This window comes from Ambystoma mexicanum, chromosome 11 (assembly GCF_040938575.1).
Source record: "Ambystoma mexicanum isolate Mex_15411 chromosome 11, UKY_AmexF1_1, whole genome shotgun sequence".
NCBI lineage: Eukaryota > Metazoa > Chordata > Amphibia > Caudata > Ambystomatidae > Ambystoma > Ambystoma mexicanum.
In genome coordinates, this window is record NC_090934.1 from 1,316,703,446 (window position 1) to 1,316,724,815 (window position 21,370).

The 21,370-nt window shown below is 47.4% G+C and overlaps 1 protein-coding gene across 1 annotated transcript in view; it reads right to left on the reverse strand.

Annotated features, from left to right (window-relative positions):
- LYSMD2 (LysM domain containing 2) overlaps window positions 1-18,505 on the reverse strand; it is a 441,535-nt gene extending 423,030 nt beyond the window's left edge. The window contains exon 1 of the mRNA XM_069624819.1: window positions 17,743-18,505. Coding sequence (XP_069480920.1) covers window positions 17,743-17,991 — 249 coding nt within the window. The 5' untranslated portion in view covers window positions 17,992-18,505. The remainder of the gene's footprint in view (window positions 1-17,742) is intronic.
- Between the last annotated feature and the right edge of the window lie 2,865 nt (window positions 18,506-21,370).

Below are 21,370 nucleotides of genomic sequence, written 5' to 3' on the forward strand. Positions count from 1 at the left end.
AACTGACACTAGCCCAATCGTCAGTGAACAAGGTGCAGCAGGAAAATGCAAGTGCCTGAAGGAGTGGGACGCGAGTGCAAAGTTAGTGACATGGGTGGAGAACGAAGCTGTACCAATGCCAATAATCCCCCTGAAGACACCAGCCCTGTGCCATCAGAACAGTGGCAAGGTTGAAGTTGGCGAGAACGTTGGGTGCAACACTGTTTAACAGCTCACAGGCATGAGGGCAGAAACAACAGTACTGATGGATCATTACTGGGCCTGATGATCGAAGCATACAAGAAGCTCTTCATTAATACTTATCAATATGCCCTCGTTGGTCGTACCCAAGAAAGATGTAAAGCTCAATGAATTCCCGAAGATGGTCAAAGTGACAGCAACAGCCAAGGCCAAGAAGAAAGAGAATAAGAGAGGACTGAGCAGAGTGAAGAGAGGGGGGGGATTACTTCTCAGAGGCATCACAAATGGCACTGGACAAGATTCCAGCAGGACACAGACTGTTCAGCAGGACAAAGATATTCTTTGCATCAATAATACCAGGGATATAGATATACATGAATGCCAAGTGGTTACAGATCACTCGTTGGGAGCAGCTGGTAACTATGAACTCTACAGTAAATGGGTAAATGGGTTCAACGCAATAAAAGAGCTCCGAGCAATAAGGTTGGTGGCGCTCCAGAATAGATAATTTCTGGATCTCCTCACACCTATGGAAGGAGGAGCTTGCGCAAAGATAGGGAGTTCCTGTTGCACATTTATACCAGCTAACAACAAAGAAAAACAGAACTCTCTCAGATGCAGTAGCAAAGCTGGCACAGATGCATGCCAAAATGGAAGATGAAGCACGAGGAACAGGGAAGGACAAGAGCTTGCTAGCGTATATATGGTCCTGGATGCCATCATGGCTGTCAAAGGACTGAAGGTGATAGAAGGAGCCCTCGTGCTGGGAGCAGCGTCAGTGTGTGGGATCAAGATCTACATGGCAAGATGCAAGAAAACAGCAGAAGAGGCTATCGGAATACAGATCCGAAGGATGTGAACATAGGAAAGACAAAGGACGAGATTGTTGCAGAGCGAGATGAGCTCAGAGCGAAGATTGCGCAGTGTGATCCATTTCCAGCAGGATCCCTGTGGCTGGATAATCCGCATGATGCAAAGTTCTATGAAAGGAAATGGGTTTGGTGTATCCCTGAAGGAGTGTGCGGGTACATGCACTGGTCATTCGACAACCACACAAACTATTATGGAAACCTTGGAGGAATAACAAAGATATGGCAGCCCAGAGCAAAAGGACTGTCATATAAGGATGTGGTTGGCAGGTTGACCAGAGGGGGGACTGAAGAGAGATGGGGGAAGTTTACCCTCTCCTCCCCTCCAATAAGATACATGATGCGGAAGGAGGCCAGGAAATACTGCTATCGCCCATACTATTTCGGACCAATTCCCAGTGCTCCGAAGGTAGACAAGTTTGTTGAGAGATACCCCCTCAGCCAGGTCTACAAATTGTGGTACAAATCTACCCCAGAGAGGACGAGGAGCCCCAGGCTGTAACTAGAGACACCTCAATTGACAGTATTAATTAAAGCACCAAGAAGCCATGTTGCCGACGTCGATAAAGACACCACGACTTAGCAGTGTTAGACATGAAGCACACGTGCCATTCACACTTCGGGGCACAAACATGCACTTGAATACACAAATAACACAAGCGTACAGTTCTACAGTGGAGGACAGATACATTTACATATACATACTGTCATCGCTATTTATTATTTTGCCACTAGCTAGACGCAGCAATGCAGAAACCCCAATAGATCCTGAACAGAGCTTGCAGATGCTTACAAGCAAATAACCTTATGGAACCACAGGAGGACCTATGGGACCTGACAGAACCAAGTGTGACTAACCTATGGAGAATATAGAATAGCACAAACATTGTAGAAGCCGCATTATGGTTTAGGAAACTTACAGCAGGCCACAGGCCTCTCAGAAAGGATCAAGCTGAGCTGAATTCAGGCTGGACAAGAGCAGAACGTGTGAGACAGGACCCGCTGCCAAGGCCACCAGATACATCTGACATTCCATTTCCTGAACGACAGTAGCCCCAGCTGCAGTAAATATGAATAATTCCTCATAATTCATAGTTGCACAGCTCCAAATCATGGTCTCTGGAACACGTGACCCGGGCGACGCAGACAATGGACAGCAACCACCGTTGAGAAAGGGAGCCAATCTCATGCTACCAGACAGACGCTTGCAACAAAGATGCTACAATGTGAGACAAGTGTTGCACGGAGCAAACAGCACTCTCACAGACTAAGGATGTACACAAAAGTTACAATGCAGACACATAGTCATTCTTGTTACCTTGAAGAGGTACACCAAGAGCTGAGAACCTTTGCCGTTCCCAGGCCTGGGGATGTCAGCTCTAGCCGATCACATTTTAGTATTCATGGGGTGGGTAGCAATGGGCAAGAACCAATGGTAAGTCCCTCACACTGCAACATTGTTATAGATATTGATTTAGGGATGGACCAGGTCAGCCACCTGACATGGGAGAGCCAATAGAATAACACATATAGGAGATCATATAGGTTATTAGGCTCCTAACGGCCAATCCTAGAGGGCATTAGGTTTTCTGGAGTAGGGCCCAGGTTGTAGCGTCACGCTGATGTCAGTAGGGTACAAAACTGGCCTGCGAGCCAGGAGAAGGTGAGACATCCACAGATTTCTTCTGTCCTTGTGCTGATCCCTGTTGGTTTTATTTGTAATAAACTGCAGTTTGACCTTGCCGTTGACAGAGTCCTCCGTTTGTCCTGTGGAAGGTGATGGGCCTTCCGAGAATCTGCAAACTCCTAGTGGCCCTCTGGCATATTTGGGAGTTTTTCCCAACAATTTGGACACCATCTTAATTCAATGACCGCAGCAAAAGCTAAGATTATGATTAACCCATCTATTAAGTTCTATAGTCTGGACCAAGCATGCAAAGTATAAGCTAGTCTTTTTTTAATGAATGCACATGCCATGTGATGGGAACTTGATAGGCATACCGACATTCAACTTTCATGATAAACGCGAACTCTGCTTTCCATTGAAAGTTGCCAGGTTTATAATTTGCGTGGCTGTGTGAAAAAATACATGAAGCCTCCCCTAATTTGCATATGTATTGACATCGCTGGAAGTGATACCACAGAAAATGAGCTCCTATATAGCCTTAGATACTCAATGTGTTGATGGAAAGTTACATTATGTTGGGAAGGGAAGGACCCCATCCCACCCCCCTAGCCACTTTAGGCAGAGGAGAGTCCCATTGGAAGACCTGTAACATACCATGCGAGGGGGGTCACAAGAATCCCCACACGATCATTATATATGTGATTTAGACATATGGTGCGCATGTAAGTAGACACCATTTTGTAGTCATGGTCGAAGCACAGGGCCTGCATGGCCAAGTAGTATTCAGCACGTTAAGCACAGCCCGCAAGCCTGAAGAGGGAATCGGAATAGGCCCAAGAGCTGATGAGAGGCCCACGCTGCTGCTAACGTTTTACAGAAAACCCTCTTTGTTCTAAGATTGTTGCCAATATGTTTGTTCTAAGAAAGAATGTGCCCTGCAAAGCCACAAGACAGTCCTGAACGTCTTGGTGTACGTGTTATCACAAACAAGCCAAAGCAGGCCTCCGACCCCCACCCAGCCAACAACGGGTTATGGCCCAAGATGGGCATGGGCCATAACTGCTCCAGGACCCCCGAATTCCAAGATACCAGTTGACCCCAGACCACCAACCATAAAACCAAGCCCCCATAAAAGATCTAAGGACACAGTCATCCCACCTTTTTTTCATGGGGACGTGATTTGTAATGCAATGTACAGGGAGGGATAAATTATAGTTCAAAAGCGAGGGTGGAAGGAAGCCTGGGAAGCCCAGAGACGCAATCGGAATGAGTGAAATGGGTGCGTGTGGGTGGGTAAGTGTGACCTAGAAATTCCCCCTGTGCCAGTCTTCAAGCCTGCCAAATGTACTTTATAATGATAGAGTAGCACTATTTTTCAAATGTAGCTAATTGCTCTTTTGGCCTTGGCTCCCTGGAGACGACAAGCTGAGCAGATCCCATGTGATGGAAGACGAACAGACTGAGCTGAGACCAACGGCTTGGCATCTCTTACGGAGTAGGCCCCCCCCTGTATAGGGTCACAACAACCAGCCGTGCAGGTTTTTACCATATGTAACAATGTCACTGCTGACGATGTGCCCCCTTTTTAGCTTCTCTGTGTACCCTTTATCCTCAGAACGTTCCTGGGCAGCAGAGTTCTTTGCTGGCACACCTATTTTGTATAATTACAACTTGTTATCCTGGCAAGAATCTCTGGCACCTATTTTCCCTAGCGGGTTGTATTTTTTCTGGTGCGAGCGTTTAGGGGCGTGCCTTCAATTACAAAACCTTTTTTTAAAGTAAGCCAAGAGGCAAATAACTGATGTGTAGATCAACAAGTGGCATTATTATATATGAAGCAGTACCTTGAGTGAGCTTTTTTGTGTAGCGTACATGTCAACTGAATCTCTAGGGACCCATGGCTTGTGGGCACTTCTAATTCTGGCAGATAACACACAGTGAGATAAAATGATTTGCCAAGGATCACACACTTTAATTGTGAAGCCGGGATTGGAGACCAGTCTGCAACATAATGCCCTTAACCAAATATCTTCCCAGATTTAGTTGGTAGAAATAGTTCTTTGGTTTTAAAGAATACTCTGTTTTGTAGAGATGTTTTGAAACTTTAAAAAAAAAAAAAAAAATCATCCAAGCTGAAAAATATATAAATCTATACAGAAATAGGTTGAGAACAATGAATATGGTTGTAGCTTTATTTACCCATTCTTGAATGGAAAACTGAAAGAATGCAAAGTAATGTGAAGCTAAAAAACATCCTATGAGTTTGGGAAATATACTTTTAAGACTTAGATACACATTAAAAGGCATTGTATGATAAGGTCACCTTCTTATAGGCATTCTGTAATAGAATCATGCTTGCTAGAATCATGCATGCTAGTGCATATCATGCGAAGGGAAATTGAACACTTGTCAGAAACAATGGTTCATCAATGAACCACCACAAATAAGGAGCTTGCCATTTAAATGCTCTGCTGATAGATAAGTGAGTGTTTACTATTTTTGAGGCACTATTGGGAAGTTCTGTTGAATTTGCAAGGGTAGTGGGTTCCCGCCACAGGTCCAACAAAAGGCATCCTCATTACATCACCAGTGGCGAAACAAGCTTGCGAGGTCCCTAGCCCCTTTGATGCCGTACACGTCTTGCATTGGCCCTGATGCAAAGTAAGGATATGCAAATTTGCGAATTATATACGTTGAATTGCTAATCAAAATATATTTATTTAGCAGTCTTGACTAATTAATTTTGCAAGACTAATTTATGCCCTTGTCACACACATTTTAATATACTATACAGTGCCAGAACTTTTGCAGTACTATGTGTCTATAGTTAGTTTTTACAGTACTTCAAAACTTCCAGGTTCAAAGGGTTTTAAATGCCCATGAAATGCACTGTACTATATTCCCATGATTTTACCATTCATTTCTAAACATCCATGAATTTCACAGTACTATTCATTTACTATTTTCACAGTAGCGTGTGATGCCCAGGATTCTTACTGTACTCTGGAACTTGAGACTTTTCTGCCACTGTCTGTTGCCTGTGATTTACTCTGCAATGGGCGATGTTGAACATTTCCACAGCATGCCTTTTGTAAATTGTTTTCACAATGCTCACTGGTGCCAATCAACTTAACCGTACTGTCACATTTAGAGCATTTGTCATGGGTATATGATTTTCACAGCTCTGCAGGTACAACCTGTGATGCTGGAAATGGATCGCAGGGACAGGGCCTCCGTATCCTTGTCTTTATTACCTTATCATGTATGTTCGGTCTTGTTTTCCACACAGGAGTTCATGTGGGACTCCTGGCGGTGTGGCTCATCCTCTTTTTGGGTTGTGAACAGACCCTTGGGATACCCTTATGGCACCCATGGGTGGGAGTATGACCCAGTACTCCTAGTGTATGTTTTTGGGCACCTGCGTGTGGCTAAAGAGCAGGGTACGGGCTGGTCGCAGCTCCGTGCTGAATGGACAGATGCCCTGCACATCCTCCATTTTGGGATGCCCAGGCCCTGTCATTGGAATCAGTGTATTCCTCATAGGGAACAAGATGGCCCCTGTGGCCTCTTTCTTTCTAACACCCATTACCTTACTTTTTTCGAAGTCCCGGGAAACCCTGACTCTGTCCCTTCCCCCTGACTGGCTGTTGGGTGTAAGTTCCATATATGGTGTTGTGGGGGGGGGGGGGAAGAGTCCAGGCCAGACTGGCTGGAGCCTTCCCAAAGACGGTATGTTGTGGGTACGCCTGTGGGGTGGGACCTGGGTGAATGGAGTGTGTGACGAATACGCATTTCATTTTGTGGGTGTCTAGTATCTGGTGTTTGACACAATGACTGAGACAGCCCTGCCCGAAACTGGTATGAATGCAGTGTGGAGAGCTGAATGGTTGGGTTCTTGTCCGAATCCACATTCTGTGTTATGGGTGTCTTGATGGAGAAGAATGGCCTGAATGCACTGTGAGCCGATTGGCTGCCTGACTGCCTTCTGAATGATTGTTTGCCTAAGTTTGACCCAGCAGAGTGAATGGGAGATCAACAGTATATCTGGGGGCCTCTTGCTGCTAGAATCGTTCAGAAGCTGAAGTTGAAACTGATGCTTAACCTTGAAGCCCACTGGAAGAAGAAGAACTGCTGCTGCTGTCCTTCGCTAATCTGAAAGCTGATATGCCTTCAAGGAACTGATCCAAGAGAGGACCTGGCTAGACCTCTTGCCGAGCTACAAGGGACCATCGTGCACCGGCTGATCTTTGCCAAAGCTCCTTGGACGTCAGACCCTCGAAAGGCTGCCGACCGGAGGCGGTGACCACCGCAGAATCACAAAGAGAAGCGCTTGGACATTAAAGTCCACCACCGTTGACTACCACCGTCGCCGACCAGAGCCGCAGTGCTACTTTGCCTATGAACATTGAAACTAGGACTCCCTTGCTCATCCTCGTCGACCGCTTTCATCCTGCCGGAGAAATTCAAGGCCACCAACGACCGAGGAGAATCCACTGGTGGGTCTCCCGCCACCCGAAGACCGCAAAGATGCTGACGACTCAACGCCCTTGCTGGGCCAAAGTACTTCATTGACTCCTTGCGGCACCTAACCCTCGTCGTCGAGGTGCACCGCACGCCTCAGCTTGCAGGATGTTTCGACCGATCGTAAACGAGTACCGCAAGAATGAAAGATGCTGCCGCAACGACAGTGTTCACCCTTTTTCCTCGTGGGATCTCGGCGATCCATGGTTCCTGCCTTTAAGGGAGCCACTCAAGAAGGATCCGTTGACGACCCGATGTCGAACTCTGCTATTCCAGGTACACTGGGTTTGTGTAACTATTTAGAAGGAAATAAGACTCTTGTGAACACTATATGGACTGGGCTTGCAGTACATCTTTAATTTACAGGTCGCCCAGTTGGGTGGATCCTCATACAGAACTGTGCCTGGTGGTTGGGGCTCAGTATTCTGCCAATTGTTCTAACCAACTGCTTTTCCTCCTATGTCTATTGTTGGTTCTCTTTATTACTTGATTTGTGTGATATTTAAACTAAGTACAGTTGATGCACTTTAATGAAATCTAATAGTAATTGTGGTACCACGTAGAACTGTGTATATATTTGCCATTGTAGATTAACTGAGCACAAAGTGAGTTAGTGATTTTGTATATAACCTTGAACCTTAATTATATAAATACTGCGTTTTCACTAATACAGTGTGTGGATATTCCTTTGTGGGTGCTTGGGGACTACGCTGTACTTTGATATTGATATTTACTGATATGAACCAGCCTGCATCACCTCCTGAGAGCTAAGCCTTGATTGCTCGCCCACGTTTTACCAAATAGAGAATATTGCCTGGGGTCCTCTGTGCTTCTCCTCTGCCATATAGAGAGCAGCAGTACAGACACCCACCTACAGTCTTTACACATAACCATCATTTTGACAGCCGATTCTTGTATAATTTCACATTAGCAGTGCACTGTTATTTTCCCATCATTTAAAAGGCGATTCTGCTTAATATTACGACTTTCACAAACTTGTGCAGCTAGTACTCTTACACAGTCCCAGTGGTAAACTCAACATTCACTACACTTGGCCGCCCCACGCCAGGCATCCTACATACCCCACCCTCTCAGCACCTAGCCTATCAGACCTTCATTTCCTCAAGAGACACAACAAACCTCAGACTTGCATTCATGTCAAGACTAGGCCATTGCTGCAACAGCACAAACCTAGGCCATTTCTGCAACAGCACAAACTTAGCAATCATGTATATTAACCTTTGCCACCCTCCTGCGTTGAACTGACTGTTTTCAAGGACTTCTGCTGCACCCACCCTGCCCAGTTGCCACTTAAATTATCAAGCGGAAAATAACTTGTCGATAAATAATGTCTACCACTGCTTTATTAGGCAGAAAGTAACTTAAAGGTATTCATTCTCAACCATGCAGCACCAGTGTTCTGTTCTGAGCTAACCCTCTAGCTACCCTATACTTGGGCATGGCGGACGCACTTCTATGTCTAGACCCCTTACACAATTACGCATTGCCCAGGTGTCCCAGTGGTAAACCCGAACATTCGCCAAAATGGGCCTCCTGCATATCCCCAACATGCTTGGGTCACCCTCTCGGCGCCTTGTGGTCTATATAAGACCTGCACCCCCTCACCAGCCACAACAAATACTATCTAGCCAGCGCTGCGCAGGGGGAAACCCGCAGCTCGAAAGCGGGGCCAGTAACCTGTGCCCCACAGAAGACAGGGTAGGGATAGGGGTCAGGACAGTGACTGCCAACAGCACAGCCAAGGTTAGGGGAAAGCAAAGACATAACCCCATCTCCGCCTCCTGCCCCTCAGACTCCTGGAGCCAGGCAGGATGTGGGGCAAGCTGGGACAGCCCTCCAAGGAAGTGCCAAGCACCCCAGGGCAGGCAGGAAACACCAGCTAACAACAAAAGAAGCACCTCAGGGTGCGAAAGACCGTATGCACCAGCCGGCCGGGGGCTGGACACAGCCCCCACACAGGCAGACAAAGCCCAGGGCCAGCCCCAGGCAAAATATGAGAAGCTGCATTGGCAGCAGAAAAACACAAATCTGTTTGGGACAGAGCGCCAAACAAGTACCTTGCTTACGTAGTGTACTTTTCTTTTTCGCACATTGTCCTGTTCCCAACTTTGCGCTTAATTTTAATAACGTGAACTTTACCTTGCTCCGTTGAATTGGGCTCCAGCGTGTGTTTTCCTTCTACGCAAGCAGCACTTTGGAGGGGAACAGTAGTCCGAACGAACGAGCAGTCATGCAGACGTTTTTCTCGCAACATCAAGGAAGGAAGCCGGAAAGCAGCCAGAGTGGGAGCAGCACAGTGTCTGCACGTTTTCACAGCAAACCGCATCGCAGCTTTCAAAGAGCCACAAACAGCTTGCCCGGGGACGGCAGCCATAGCTTGCGAGGGCTCGCTGGAAACTGACAAAGGGAGGAGCATAACCAGAGCTGCTGGTGGAACTTACAAGCAGGAAGCCACTTGCCGCACAAAGAAGGGAAACAGGACCCGACGAAGGTTACCAAGCAACAGGTAACTAAAGAGTCATTTTTGCAAAGCGGAAACTAAGCGAAGGGTCTATAACCCTTTTGCGATCGGAAAAATTGACAATTGGAAGGACGACGACACAAAGCAAAGGACAGCCAAGGGCAGCCGCACAGGAAAATCCAGGCAGCATTTATTAGTGCATAGAGCATACGAAATAACACAAAAAGGAAAGAGCGTGTGGATGCGTGTTTCGAAGCAGAGTTTCAACGCGGAGCACAAGCAGCTAAAAGACAGCCACACAAGAAAGCCTGAGAAGGAGAAGTTTCAAAGATACAACATTGTATACAAACAATTTTACAAAAGAGAAGACAGGCAAAAGAGCACGAGGAGCATGTGTTTTTATTAAAGCAGCTAAGCTTTGTTGCCCTGACTAAAGGGCACAACAGGTTTCCTCTGCACAGCCATGAAGCCAGCAACAAAGAAAAAAACAAAGCTCATGCTGTGGGCGGAGGAGGCAGAAGAAATTCATGGGTGGCAATGGGTGAGGAATCGTCTAAGTGAGGACTCTGACGAAGAAGAAGGAGACATCACAGTGGTGGGAGACAACCACAACCACACCCCCAGCCCCCACCAACAAAGAAAGCTAAAGAAAATACAGAGGCAAGCAAGCAGACAACGCTGACACAAGGAAAGAAGCGCGGCAAGAAAGGTAAAAAAGCGGCCAAGATGCCTGATAACTTTGCAACCAAGTATTTGACTCAACCGGAATCCATAGTAAATGCAAAATTTGATAAAATTGAGCAAGTGATGTCTGAAATAAGGGCGAAACAGCAACAATCTATAGAGGCAGAAATAATTGTAGAACAAGTGGGGGCAGGAGAAGGTGTTACGCTCACCTGGTATCCACAGGGATGCAACCCAGCCGTGTTACTCGCTGGTATGCTTCTCAGCTTTGCCCTGATGTTGTCTGCGGGGAAGGTTCTGCCTGAAATTACAGGAGGAATGTGTTCAAGACTGACCGACTGGTGTAAGTATCCTCCCTCCACCCCCATATGATTTCAGTCCCTCTGGCGCCCTCTCCTCACCTTGTGGTAGAATTAGGCGTGCTCTCCGTCCTGCCTTCTTTGCAGGGGCGCATTATCTTTCATGGGTGAGTGCGGTCCAGTTACTTCACGGACGCCGGCCCGTTTGATATTGGTCAGGTAGGTCTTATTGCTGTTCTTTAGTTTTGTTGCTACCGTGCATGCCTTTCTTTGTTTAAAATGTCTCTTTTTTCTCCCTTGGGTATGCAGAGCTTCAGTGCGGCGAACTGGCTTGGTTGAGGCCCCGCTGGTAAATGATGGCGCATTGATGCGGTAAGTAAGCGCTATGCGCAGCGCTGCGAAGTCTTGCCTTTGCGAACCTGTGTTTTCCTTCCTTGTAGGTCGCGGTGTTCTTCAGCGCGAGTGGAATGTCCGGAGTGGTGCCAGCCGAAAGGCAACCAGCCAGGTAAGCCTTTAGAGCAGTTCGTAATTTGTAAATGTCTCTACTGCTTTCATTAATGTTGCCTCCATCTTCCTCTTTCAGGTCATTCTGTCCGGAGGCGTGCAGATTCGAGGAAGCTGTTCTCAGTAGCTGCGAGTGTTTAAAGATGAAGACTGCAGGTAAGATGCTGCTGCTAATGATGTTCCTTTTGTCTCCTTGCAGGTTTTGCTTCTCCGAGGTTCGAGGGAATAGCTGGACACAGTGAGCGTCACGTTGCAAGCTGCAAAGTAACGCGAAGCGTGTTGTCTTGCTCGGGTGTGGTTTAAATAGCCCCAACAAAATAGTCCAGGTAAAGTAGTCCCTAGGCTACCACACCCAAAACACTAGACCGCATAGCTTGGTTCTTAGGTACCAAGCTATGTGGATGCCTCCATGTTGGCTGACAATACAATAAAGTAGTTCCCAAGCACATTGTTTTTCATGGTGTATGAGCCTGGCCCCATGAGGGCTTTTGAAGAGGATGCCAGGCTCTAGAGGCCCGAGTCCTGACTGCACCTGGCCAATGGGTTTGCCAGAAGGGGTTTTGGGCGAGGGTCGTGACAGAAGGGCCCTTAAAGGCATGGACCAGCCCCAACCACACGCAGGGGCAAGCGGGGGCAACGTGACCTGGAGAGCCAGACAACCCCGCCAACAGCCCCAACAGCAGTAGGAGTTTTGGCTATAGCTAATGAGGGGGGAGGCCAATGTAGTAGCAATAACACCCAAAAGGAAGGCGTAATGGTCAAAAGCGCACAACTAGGAAAACTGTTGAACGCCTTAGAAACTGGGATTTTAAACAGATACAATGGAACATTGATCAAATGGTAAAAGATTCAATCTGGAAAAAAGGGTACCTAGAAATATTTTCACTGATGGAAGCACAGCAAAAAGGTTTGGATGCATTTAAAGATCCCAAAAAGATTAAAGAGAAAGCAATAACAAGAAATGCACAGGTAGAACGCACCTGGGACAATTGGTTGAAGGCGTTCATTATTGTAGCAATCATAATATTAGAGAAAATACCAGGGGATGGGTTTAAGTTATTGGCCTACATAGACAAAATCAGAGAAGTTAAGGGGGCCTATTGGGGAGACACATGGCTCGCATATGATGAAAGGTCCAGGAGGGCCATGTATGTGTGGCCAGAGATTGAATGGGATGAGGTTCAAAATGATTTATACCCAATGAATGGGAAACCACCATCATAGAGGGATAAGACACAGTCCCATAACAAGACAACGGGCCTCATTTTAGGTTTGCCGGTCCGGTAACAACGGTACAGGTAAGCTTGCGGGTACCGTCATTACCGGACCGGCCAACTACGAGTTCTGCTTGCGGGGGCCTTCCTGCCCGCCAGGTCTGACCTGGCGGGTGTACCGGCACCCGCAAGCAGAGCATGTCAGATGCACCGGCACCTATCTGAATGGTGCCGGTGCATCCGACCTCCCCATTCCCATTGAGCCCTATGAGCTCAATGGGGAGCATTTCATTCCGGCCCCCGCGAATGGGCAATCACCGAGTCCAGCAAGGCAATAATGACCCGGTAATTGCCCATTTGCACGCACCGGAAAAGTTGGCAAGTTTGGCCGCCAAACTTGTAATGATGCCCAACACATGCTAGCAGCAATAAAGTCACTGAACCTGAGAAGATGGGGGGGGCAGCCCTTTCAGAAGAAGCATCCATGGTGGGCTAAATCCAATACAAAACGCCAGCAAAACCCCCACTTGCTGGAATTTTGAGAAAGGGCTTTGTACCTGGGGCAAGGAATGCAGATACAGGCACAATTGCACAAAATGCAGGGGTGAACATCCAAGCAGCGGTTGCACCCGCCTGCCAGGCAAAGGCCCCAAAAAAGAAGAGCAACGAAGCAGGACACAAAATTAGAATGGAGCAAGGGAAATTCCCAATCAATATAGAGGGCTTTAAAACAGCACTAGCTGCATATACAAACAGAAATATCAGCCAAGCAATTAAAATAGATTTCGGGGAAGGTTTCCACATCCCATATCGGGGCAAAGGGTCACTCCAAATCCCAAAGAACCTAAAATCAGCAAAAGAAAACCCAGAAATAATAAGTGCAAAAATTTAATATAAATTACAGTTGGGGAGAATCGGGGGGCCATGGGAACAAATGGCACTCAAAAAATGCATATGTTCTCCTTTGGGGCTAGTACCCAAGAAGGAACCAGGGAAAACAAGAATGATACATCATCTATCATACCCAAAAGGGCAGTCCGTGAACAACGGAATCCCAGAAACAGACTCTGCAGTGACCTACACCCATTTAAAGGAGGCACTCAGAATAGTCAGGAAAGGAGGAGGCTCGGAGGAGGCTCCGATGGCCAAATTGGAAATAGAGTCGGCATTCAGACTTACCCGTCCACGCAAATTCACAGCCTTGGTTAGGTTTTTCTTTTGATACAAAGTTTTATGTTGACAGGTGTCTACCAATGGGGTGCGCAGAATCTTGCGCACTATTTGAGCAATTCAGCTCATTTTTTCAGTGGGCATTTCTAAAGGCAAGTACCAGAAGCACATGTAGTCCACTACTGGAATGATGTTATATTGGTAGGGCAGCAAAAAACAGGAGAGTGCCAGTGGGCACTGACAACAATTATAGAAATGGCTGTGCACTGGGGCATACCATTGGCAACGAAAAAGATAACCAAACCAGCAACAAACATTCTTAGGAATAGAAATAGACACCAAATCAGTAGTTTGCAGAATACCAATCTCAAAAGGTAGAGCAACTGTTCCAGAAAATGGGGGAAATGGAAATGAGCTTGGTATGGGAGATACAATCGCTGGCAGGTAGTTTGAACTTTGCAGCCAGGGTTATACCTCAAGGCAAGGCTTTTCGCAAGGAGATTAGAGCTAAGGACTAAAGACTGTAACAAACCACACCTGCACATTAGAGTGGGGGAAGAGGTGAAAACATTTCTCACATATATCAACGGCACACCACTTGGCATACGCAACAAAAGAGTGCTTTTTACCGATGCAGCTGGGAGCAAAGGTTTTGGGGCCATCCTGGGGACAAACTGGGTCACCCGAGAATGGCCAGCCACATGGCATGCAGAAACAATGTTGAAATGGGACCAATGACCTCTCTCTAAATCTGCTTAATATCGGAACAGTTTTTCACACTTATGTTATTGCTACATTAGTCAACAACAGCAGCCACATGGCATCCAGCCGGCTGGACTAAAAACATCACGCTCCTGGAGATCATCCAAATCTGGCTAGCACTACATATCTGGGGCAGGCACTTGGCAAACACAGAACTAACCGCATGGTCAGACAACATAGCGGTGGTGGGAATTATTAGCAGACGGACAACCAAGTGCCAACTATAAAAGTTTCAAGAGCATCACCAAAATTATACTGTTTGAAAATATCATGGTCAGAGCAAACCACATTGCAGAACAGACAATAACATTGCTGATGCATATCTCGTTTTCAGTGGACAAAATTTCGCCAAATTGTTCCAAATGCCCAAAAAGAGATGACAAATATCCCAAAGGACTGCTGGGAGATTCTGGAAAAGTATTAAGAGCAGCATCAACGCCAACGCCGAACAGCCGGGGCCAGGATGCACAGCCAGCAGCATCTAACAACTTAATCACGGGTGAATGCAGACAAATACTGCCAACAAAAAAACTGGACCCTGACACAGCGTTACTTTTAGACCTGGCCAAGATGGCCCTGGCGGACAACACCAGAGCACAATGTAGTAAGTGTCTGAAAACTGTACTAAATGTGACAGATTTGACCCATGTAGAGTTCTTAACAACAAAAGATGTCAATACATTTTTAGATTGGCATACAGACAGGGATTTAAGAAGGAATGGGCAAAAAGACACCTGACAGCCATGGCTTAATTTTCCAAATTGCAGGGAGACTCAGACCCCACCCGGAGTTCCTTAATTTCATATGCCTTAAAAGGCTGGGGGAGAGTAGAAGGACCACAAAAAGCTGCCCACTTGGCTTCCAGAAACTAGTCATATTGACAGGCTTGCTGAGGGAGATATGCTCACACCCCTTTGAAACCCTGCTTTTTAGAACAGCTTTCTCTTTAGCATATTTTGGGGCGTTCAGAGTAAGCGAGCTCATAAAATCGAGCACCAAAGCCAGCAATGGACTAGGGATGATGGACATAAGGGTAAGAGCAGACAGCATCACCATAGATGTCCAGAAGTCCAACACAGGCTGCAAAAGGGAAATAAATATATATTGCATTGATGATTCCGACAACTGTCCACTATGCACCACCAACAAATACAGCATGCAGCGCCCGCTGGTAGGAGGCCGGTTTTTGATCCACAGGTACACATCTTCACCGAGCCAGTTTCAGTTCAAAGGAATACTGATGAAAGCCATTAATAAGGCAGGGTGTGACCCTAAAGATTTTGGGACCCATTCCTTTAGAATAGGTGCAGCGACAAATGCATGGCAAGGAGGTTTGGGGGCCCAGCAAGTAAAAAACATAGGGGGATGGAAGTCTGAATGTTTCAAGGGGTACATAAGACCGGAACTAATCTAAATCATTTTTCTCACAAGCAGATCACGACGCCCCACTCAAGTCAGCCTGGATAATAGGGCTCTTTTGTGTTCAGAACAGGGAGATGGGCTAAGGAGACAAAGGAGAGAACAACATTTAACAATACCATCACTTCATGGTGGGGCTACAGGGGGCTACATTGGCCAGACATTCATGAAGAGCTGACAGATCTGGTAGCATACAGGGATCCTCCTGAATTCCTGATTGTAGATCTAGGGGGCAATGACCTAGTCACAACGGGGAGGAGAAACGTATTGGAAGACACAGGCGCTTCATTAGCAGGCATAACTCACAACGGGAAAGACACGAAAAAAAATTGTATACAGCCTTCCTCACCCAGGAAAACATGGGTGGGGGCAAACTCATTTAAAGCCATAGACACCGCCAGGAAGAAACTGAACAGAGGGATAGAAAAATTCTGCGCAACCAGGGGAATTTGCTTCATCAAGCACAGCGCAATATCCCTAGCCAACCCAGAGCTTTTTCACAAAGACGGGACACATCTATCAGTGACAGGAATGGAGAATTTCCACAGGGGAAAAAGCGGACAATCTAGCAGCAAGGGGATGTTGGTAGCAACTTTAGGGGGAACCTGAAAGGCCGCAACCTGTCCAGGTGTGGCAGCACGGACATGAGGGCGTAACCTCAGGAGCTCATGCCCAAAAGTACACATTATGTTTATGGTTATTATGATTGATTTGTTTATTATCACATAATGATGTGCAATAAAAACCCATGCCTTTTTATTGCTAACACTCAAGCAATGTTTCGTGTGGTACATGGGGGGATATTTGGGTTTCAGCTGTCTACCTTTTGGTCCACCAGTTATAGCAAGCGCTGCGCAGGGGGAACCCTGCAGCTCAAAAGTGGGGCCAGTAACCTGTTCCTCATGGAATGCAGGGTAGGGAGAGGGGTCAGGACAGTGGCTGCCAACAGCACAACCAATGTTAGGGAAAGCAAAAGGTACAACCCCCTCTCACTCACTGCCCTCTGCTCATCAGACTCCTAGAGCTGGGCAGGATGATAGGCAGGGTGGGAGTAACACCTTGGACAGCACTACAAGGAAGTAGCACCCCAGGACAAGGCAGGCAGGAAACACCAGCTAACAAAAGAAGCACCTCAGGGTGCGAAAGGCCATTGGCGCCAGCCAGCCAGCCAGCCATGTGCTGGATTCAGCCCTCACACAGGCAGATAAAGCCGGAGCCAGCCCCTGGCACAATATAAGAGGCTGTATTCGCAGCAGAAAAACACAAATCTGTTTGGGACTCAGCACGGAACACCAAACAAGTACCTTACTTACGCAGCATACTTTTTCTTTTCCCAAAACCCTCCCACCCAAGAAAAAGGGAGAGAAGAGGGAGAAGAGAGAACAGGGCTCCGCAAGGGGCCCACATTGTCATGGGACCAAAAAGGCGGCACAGGCGCGAGGGCGTAACCTCAGGACCTCGTGCCCAAAAGTACACATGATGTTTAGGTTATTATGATTGTTTTGTTTATTATCACATAATGATGTGCAATAAAAACCCACAGCCTTTTTATTGCCAGCACTCAATGTGGTACATGGGGGGATATTTGGGTTTCAGCTGTCTACCTTTGGATCCACCAGTTACTGTGCTTCCAGTGAAAACCCCTAACATTCACCACACTGGGCCTCCTGCACCCCAACATGTTTGGGTCATTCTCTCGACGCCAAGTAGTCTTATATGAGACCTGCACGCCCTCGCAAACACAACGAACACTCAGCCTTCCGCTCATGCCAAGAGTAGGGCACCCGGCATGTACACAGTCACCTCGGCTCCGTTTTCTCGCTGTCCTCACCACGGCCGGGCCTTGGCCCTCTCCCAGCCCCAATATTCCACGTCATGGGGGCGGGGGTCTTCCGAGTCCCGGCATTCCTCACCAGGCTTCCGTGCAGATATTGTCTAGGAGCAGTACCCCCCTCCCCCAACCCACCCACTCGTCCCCCATGCAGGCCCCTGCACCCCGGGCTCTCCTTACCGTGACGCCGTATTTGAGTGCGATGCCCTGCAGCGTGTCACCGGAGCTCACCGGGTGCTCGGTGTACTTCTCGGCCCAGGCAGGCGCCGTTACGCTGGCCGTGCTGCCGTAAGAGCGCGTCTTGGTTCGGGCCAGGCTGAGGGAGAGCTCGGCGTCGGTCTCCGACTCGGACCCGGAGGGCGAGCGTGGGTAGACGGGAAGGCCCAGGCGTCCTGTCGGCCCTCTGAGGGGCTGGGGGGACTCGGCCATGTTCTCGCGTGCGCGTACCTCAGGCTGTCACAGGGGTGCTGCGGCAAGCCGGCCTAGGAGCCCCCGGGAAGTGCAGGCTGCAGCGGCGGTAGGAGGCGGCAGAACGCCTTGTGCATCCCAGCAGCAACAGGAGGAGCCGGGTAGCGGCAGGACCGAGGCTACGCGGAGAGCAGCATCTGCCAGCCAAGCAATGTGACACCCAGGCTCTAATGGACAAGGCCAGGGTGTAAAGTGGGGGGTGAACAGCATTAAGGAAGGGAAACCGCAACCAAATGACAACACAGCCGTCAGAAACCGAAGCCTTGGGGTGGGGGGAGAGAGGGCATGCACCGCAGCCCCGTTTGCTCATTTTAGAAAGGGAACACACATCAGCCTGCAATTGCAGCCTTAGGGGAGGCACGCAGTAGCATGAAACTGAAACTACAGCCTTGCTGAAGATGTTTAGCAGCCTTGCCACTGAAACTTCTGGTAGACGTACGCCAGAGCGGGCTGCTACCGAATCCAGACAACCTCGCATAGAATTAGCGGTAAAAGTGATTGTTAAATAAAAAACGAGTCTTCAGGCAGCAAAGCCTCAAGATCACCGTATTTCAATCACCTGATTTTATCCTAAACATTCCAATACCTTGCCTCTCCACTCACACGCTTTTGGCGGATGTCAACCTGCATGTAATTAGTTCATTAACCCGCCAATCTCCTTTCCCTCCCTTATGTTATGTTAAAGGTTCTTGTACCGCGGACTTCTTGGCACTCTGTCGGATTTATGGGGGAAAGCTGGGATATGTAAGTAGGACAGAGCAGGAGAAAAGTGCGAGAGCTGTGATGTGCTGTTGGCCGCTCAGTTCGGTTTACACCGCAGAGCGTAGGTGTGTTTTTTTTTTTTTTTTTTACCACAATGTGCTGTTAGACAGGGCTATATGTGGTTTGTTTTGTTGTGGTGTAGTGAAGTGCGTGCGGTTTATTGTGCTGTAGAGGTATGGTTGTGTTTAGCTCAAAGTTTGAGAGGTGTGTGCAGAAGGATATGAGATTTGTTATGGGTGTTCCGCGTCCTCGCGAATGTCTGTGAGCCCCCTCCCGCCACAGACTGCACTCAGACACATCCGCTCGGTTCGGGCTCCCAGGTCGCTCTGCGCGGCCGGGAACGCCCCCTTTATTTGTACTGCACACAGCAGAGTCCAGCCTTTAGAGGAGCAGCATCACAATATTTATAACGCGCTTAATACCCAGAGTTTGCTAAGCGTGGCCCCGGGGATCGACCCTGTGGTGCTCCGTGTTGTCTTGCTTCCAAGGCGAGCACGTTACCCCTGAGCTATCCTCCCAAGCTTTTTTTTTATATGCCTGAAGGAATCACTGGCAGGCTCATCTAGCTGTTGTCCAGCTATTTTTAATCCCTATGCAACTGCAACATCTATTGTTACGAATAGCAATGTTGCATCTGCTAGATCATGACTTGCCCCTTTCCCTGGCATCCCATGTAGGCTCAACTTTATTTCAGTGTAGGCTACACCCCGTACCAGAAGGCAACGATTATTTTAACAAAGCTGAGGGAATAACATTGATGTCTTGAAACATTGCAGCTCTATCGAACAAGACGGAGGACAAGAGGTTCACTGGCAGTTCCATAATTGTTTCCAAGAAACCTGGTCACTTGTCAATATCCTCAAATAAGGTTTCATGAGCTTTCATGTCCCGGCCGGGAATGGACCTCGAGGTAGACGGAATAGTGGTTTCATAACTTGGGTATTACACAACACCAAGGACTGTTATTGACTAGTTAATACAAACTATCCAGATATTCAGTGACATTATGATTTGAACACTAATGCTAATATTTATTTGAGACTTAGAGAGGAATCAGTCGATGCATTGAGTATATCCTTAGAACATTTGGAAGAGAAAAAAAGATTCAAAACGAACAGGTCCATATTATTTTTGTTTTGTTTGCCAGTTGTAGAGAAGTATACATTATTATACGATGAAGAATTATAGAATATTCCTGGCATAGATTTTTTAAAAATTGTACCTCAAAATAAATTGACAAACGTAATTCAGAATATTCTGTCTAGAGAACATAGGCTTGGCAATGGGTTGTTTGCCAAAAGATAGGCCAGAGAATCCAATGTTTAGATCATCAATGTATATTACTTGATTATTGATAATGGGATCAGCATCAAGAGCTGGGGAATGATTAATAAATTCAGGGTCATTCCAAGATTAGATAGGGACTATGATCCATTGACCGAAATTGAGATTGGATTAGCAGGAGTTAAAAACAGCTTCTGGGGTATGGAGCGTTAACCTGGGACCAGGAGCTGCCCCTGGAGAACCAGGAACTAGTGCATAACATACTGCAAATCTAATGTCCACATAGGCTGCAAATTTATAATTTTGCCCCTTATTTATGACCCATCATACTTTAAATGTCCTATAAATGTGTCCCAATGTTTAATTCATGTACGAGTGTTTGTTCGGCATTAGTTGGCCCGAAGATCCAAAAGTGAGTCCTGGTAGCTGTTGGTATCAAGCCGGCTCTTCTAGGCTACAAGCAGGAGCTAAATGGCTCCCAGTTCCTTTCCAATTCCAACCCTGATGATCCTCTATAAGCCGGTGTATCCCTAGGTAGCAATAATTCTGTGACTAAGACAGATATTCCTCCTAATGTTCTAATAACTTGATCAAGAAGGAAGGTGAAATGGGCTAACGTTATTGCCCACAACAAAGCTCTTAAACCAATATCTACAACTAGTTCTAAAGTTATAAGAGAAGAGAATTCCCGTACAGCTAGTTTGTTTGTTCAGGCACGCAGACTATGTCAAACTCCTCTCAGTAGCACAAGTGGAGATGCAGCACTGGGAGTAAACACAAAATCGGAGAAATGAGGAAGGAATACAAACATTTAGGGGGTAATTCATAGAATTCGGCGAACAAGTGGCGCATGCGGCTGGTGCACAGCCTGCGTGTGCGGCAGTCTGCGCAAGCCGCGTGCGCCAAAACCCATTTCAGCACACAGCGTATTCATGGATTTCAACATCCATAACCAGCCGTGGTGCAGAGTGATGCAGCGACCCTGCAGCAGCGCCAATTACGCCCCCGCCCTGTGCGCCATGAACAGCGCACAAATCCAGTACATGGCGCAAAGGCCAGTGGACCAGCATACAGCCCCCAACCATGAAAACGCGTATAAAACTCCCTGCGCACCCCTCAGAATACATGTACCCCTCACGCGCTAGCAAAATCACATGTAAAACTCCCTGCGCACCCCTCAGAATACACGTACCCCACTCGCGCCAGGTAAATTGCGTGGAAAAAGTCCCCCCCAGTGGTGTGGGCTGCCTGTGGGGCATGGCCAGGGTGGATGGGCTGCCTGTGGGTCATGGGG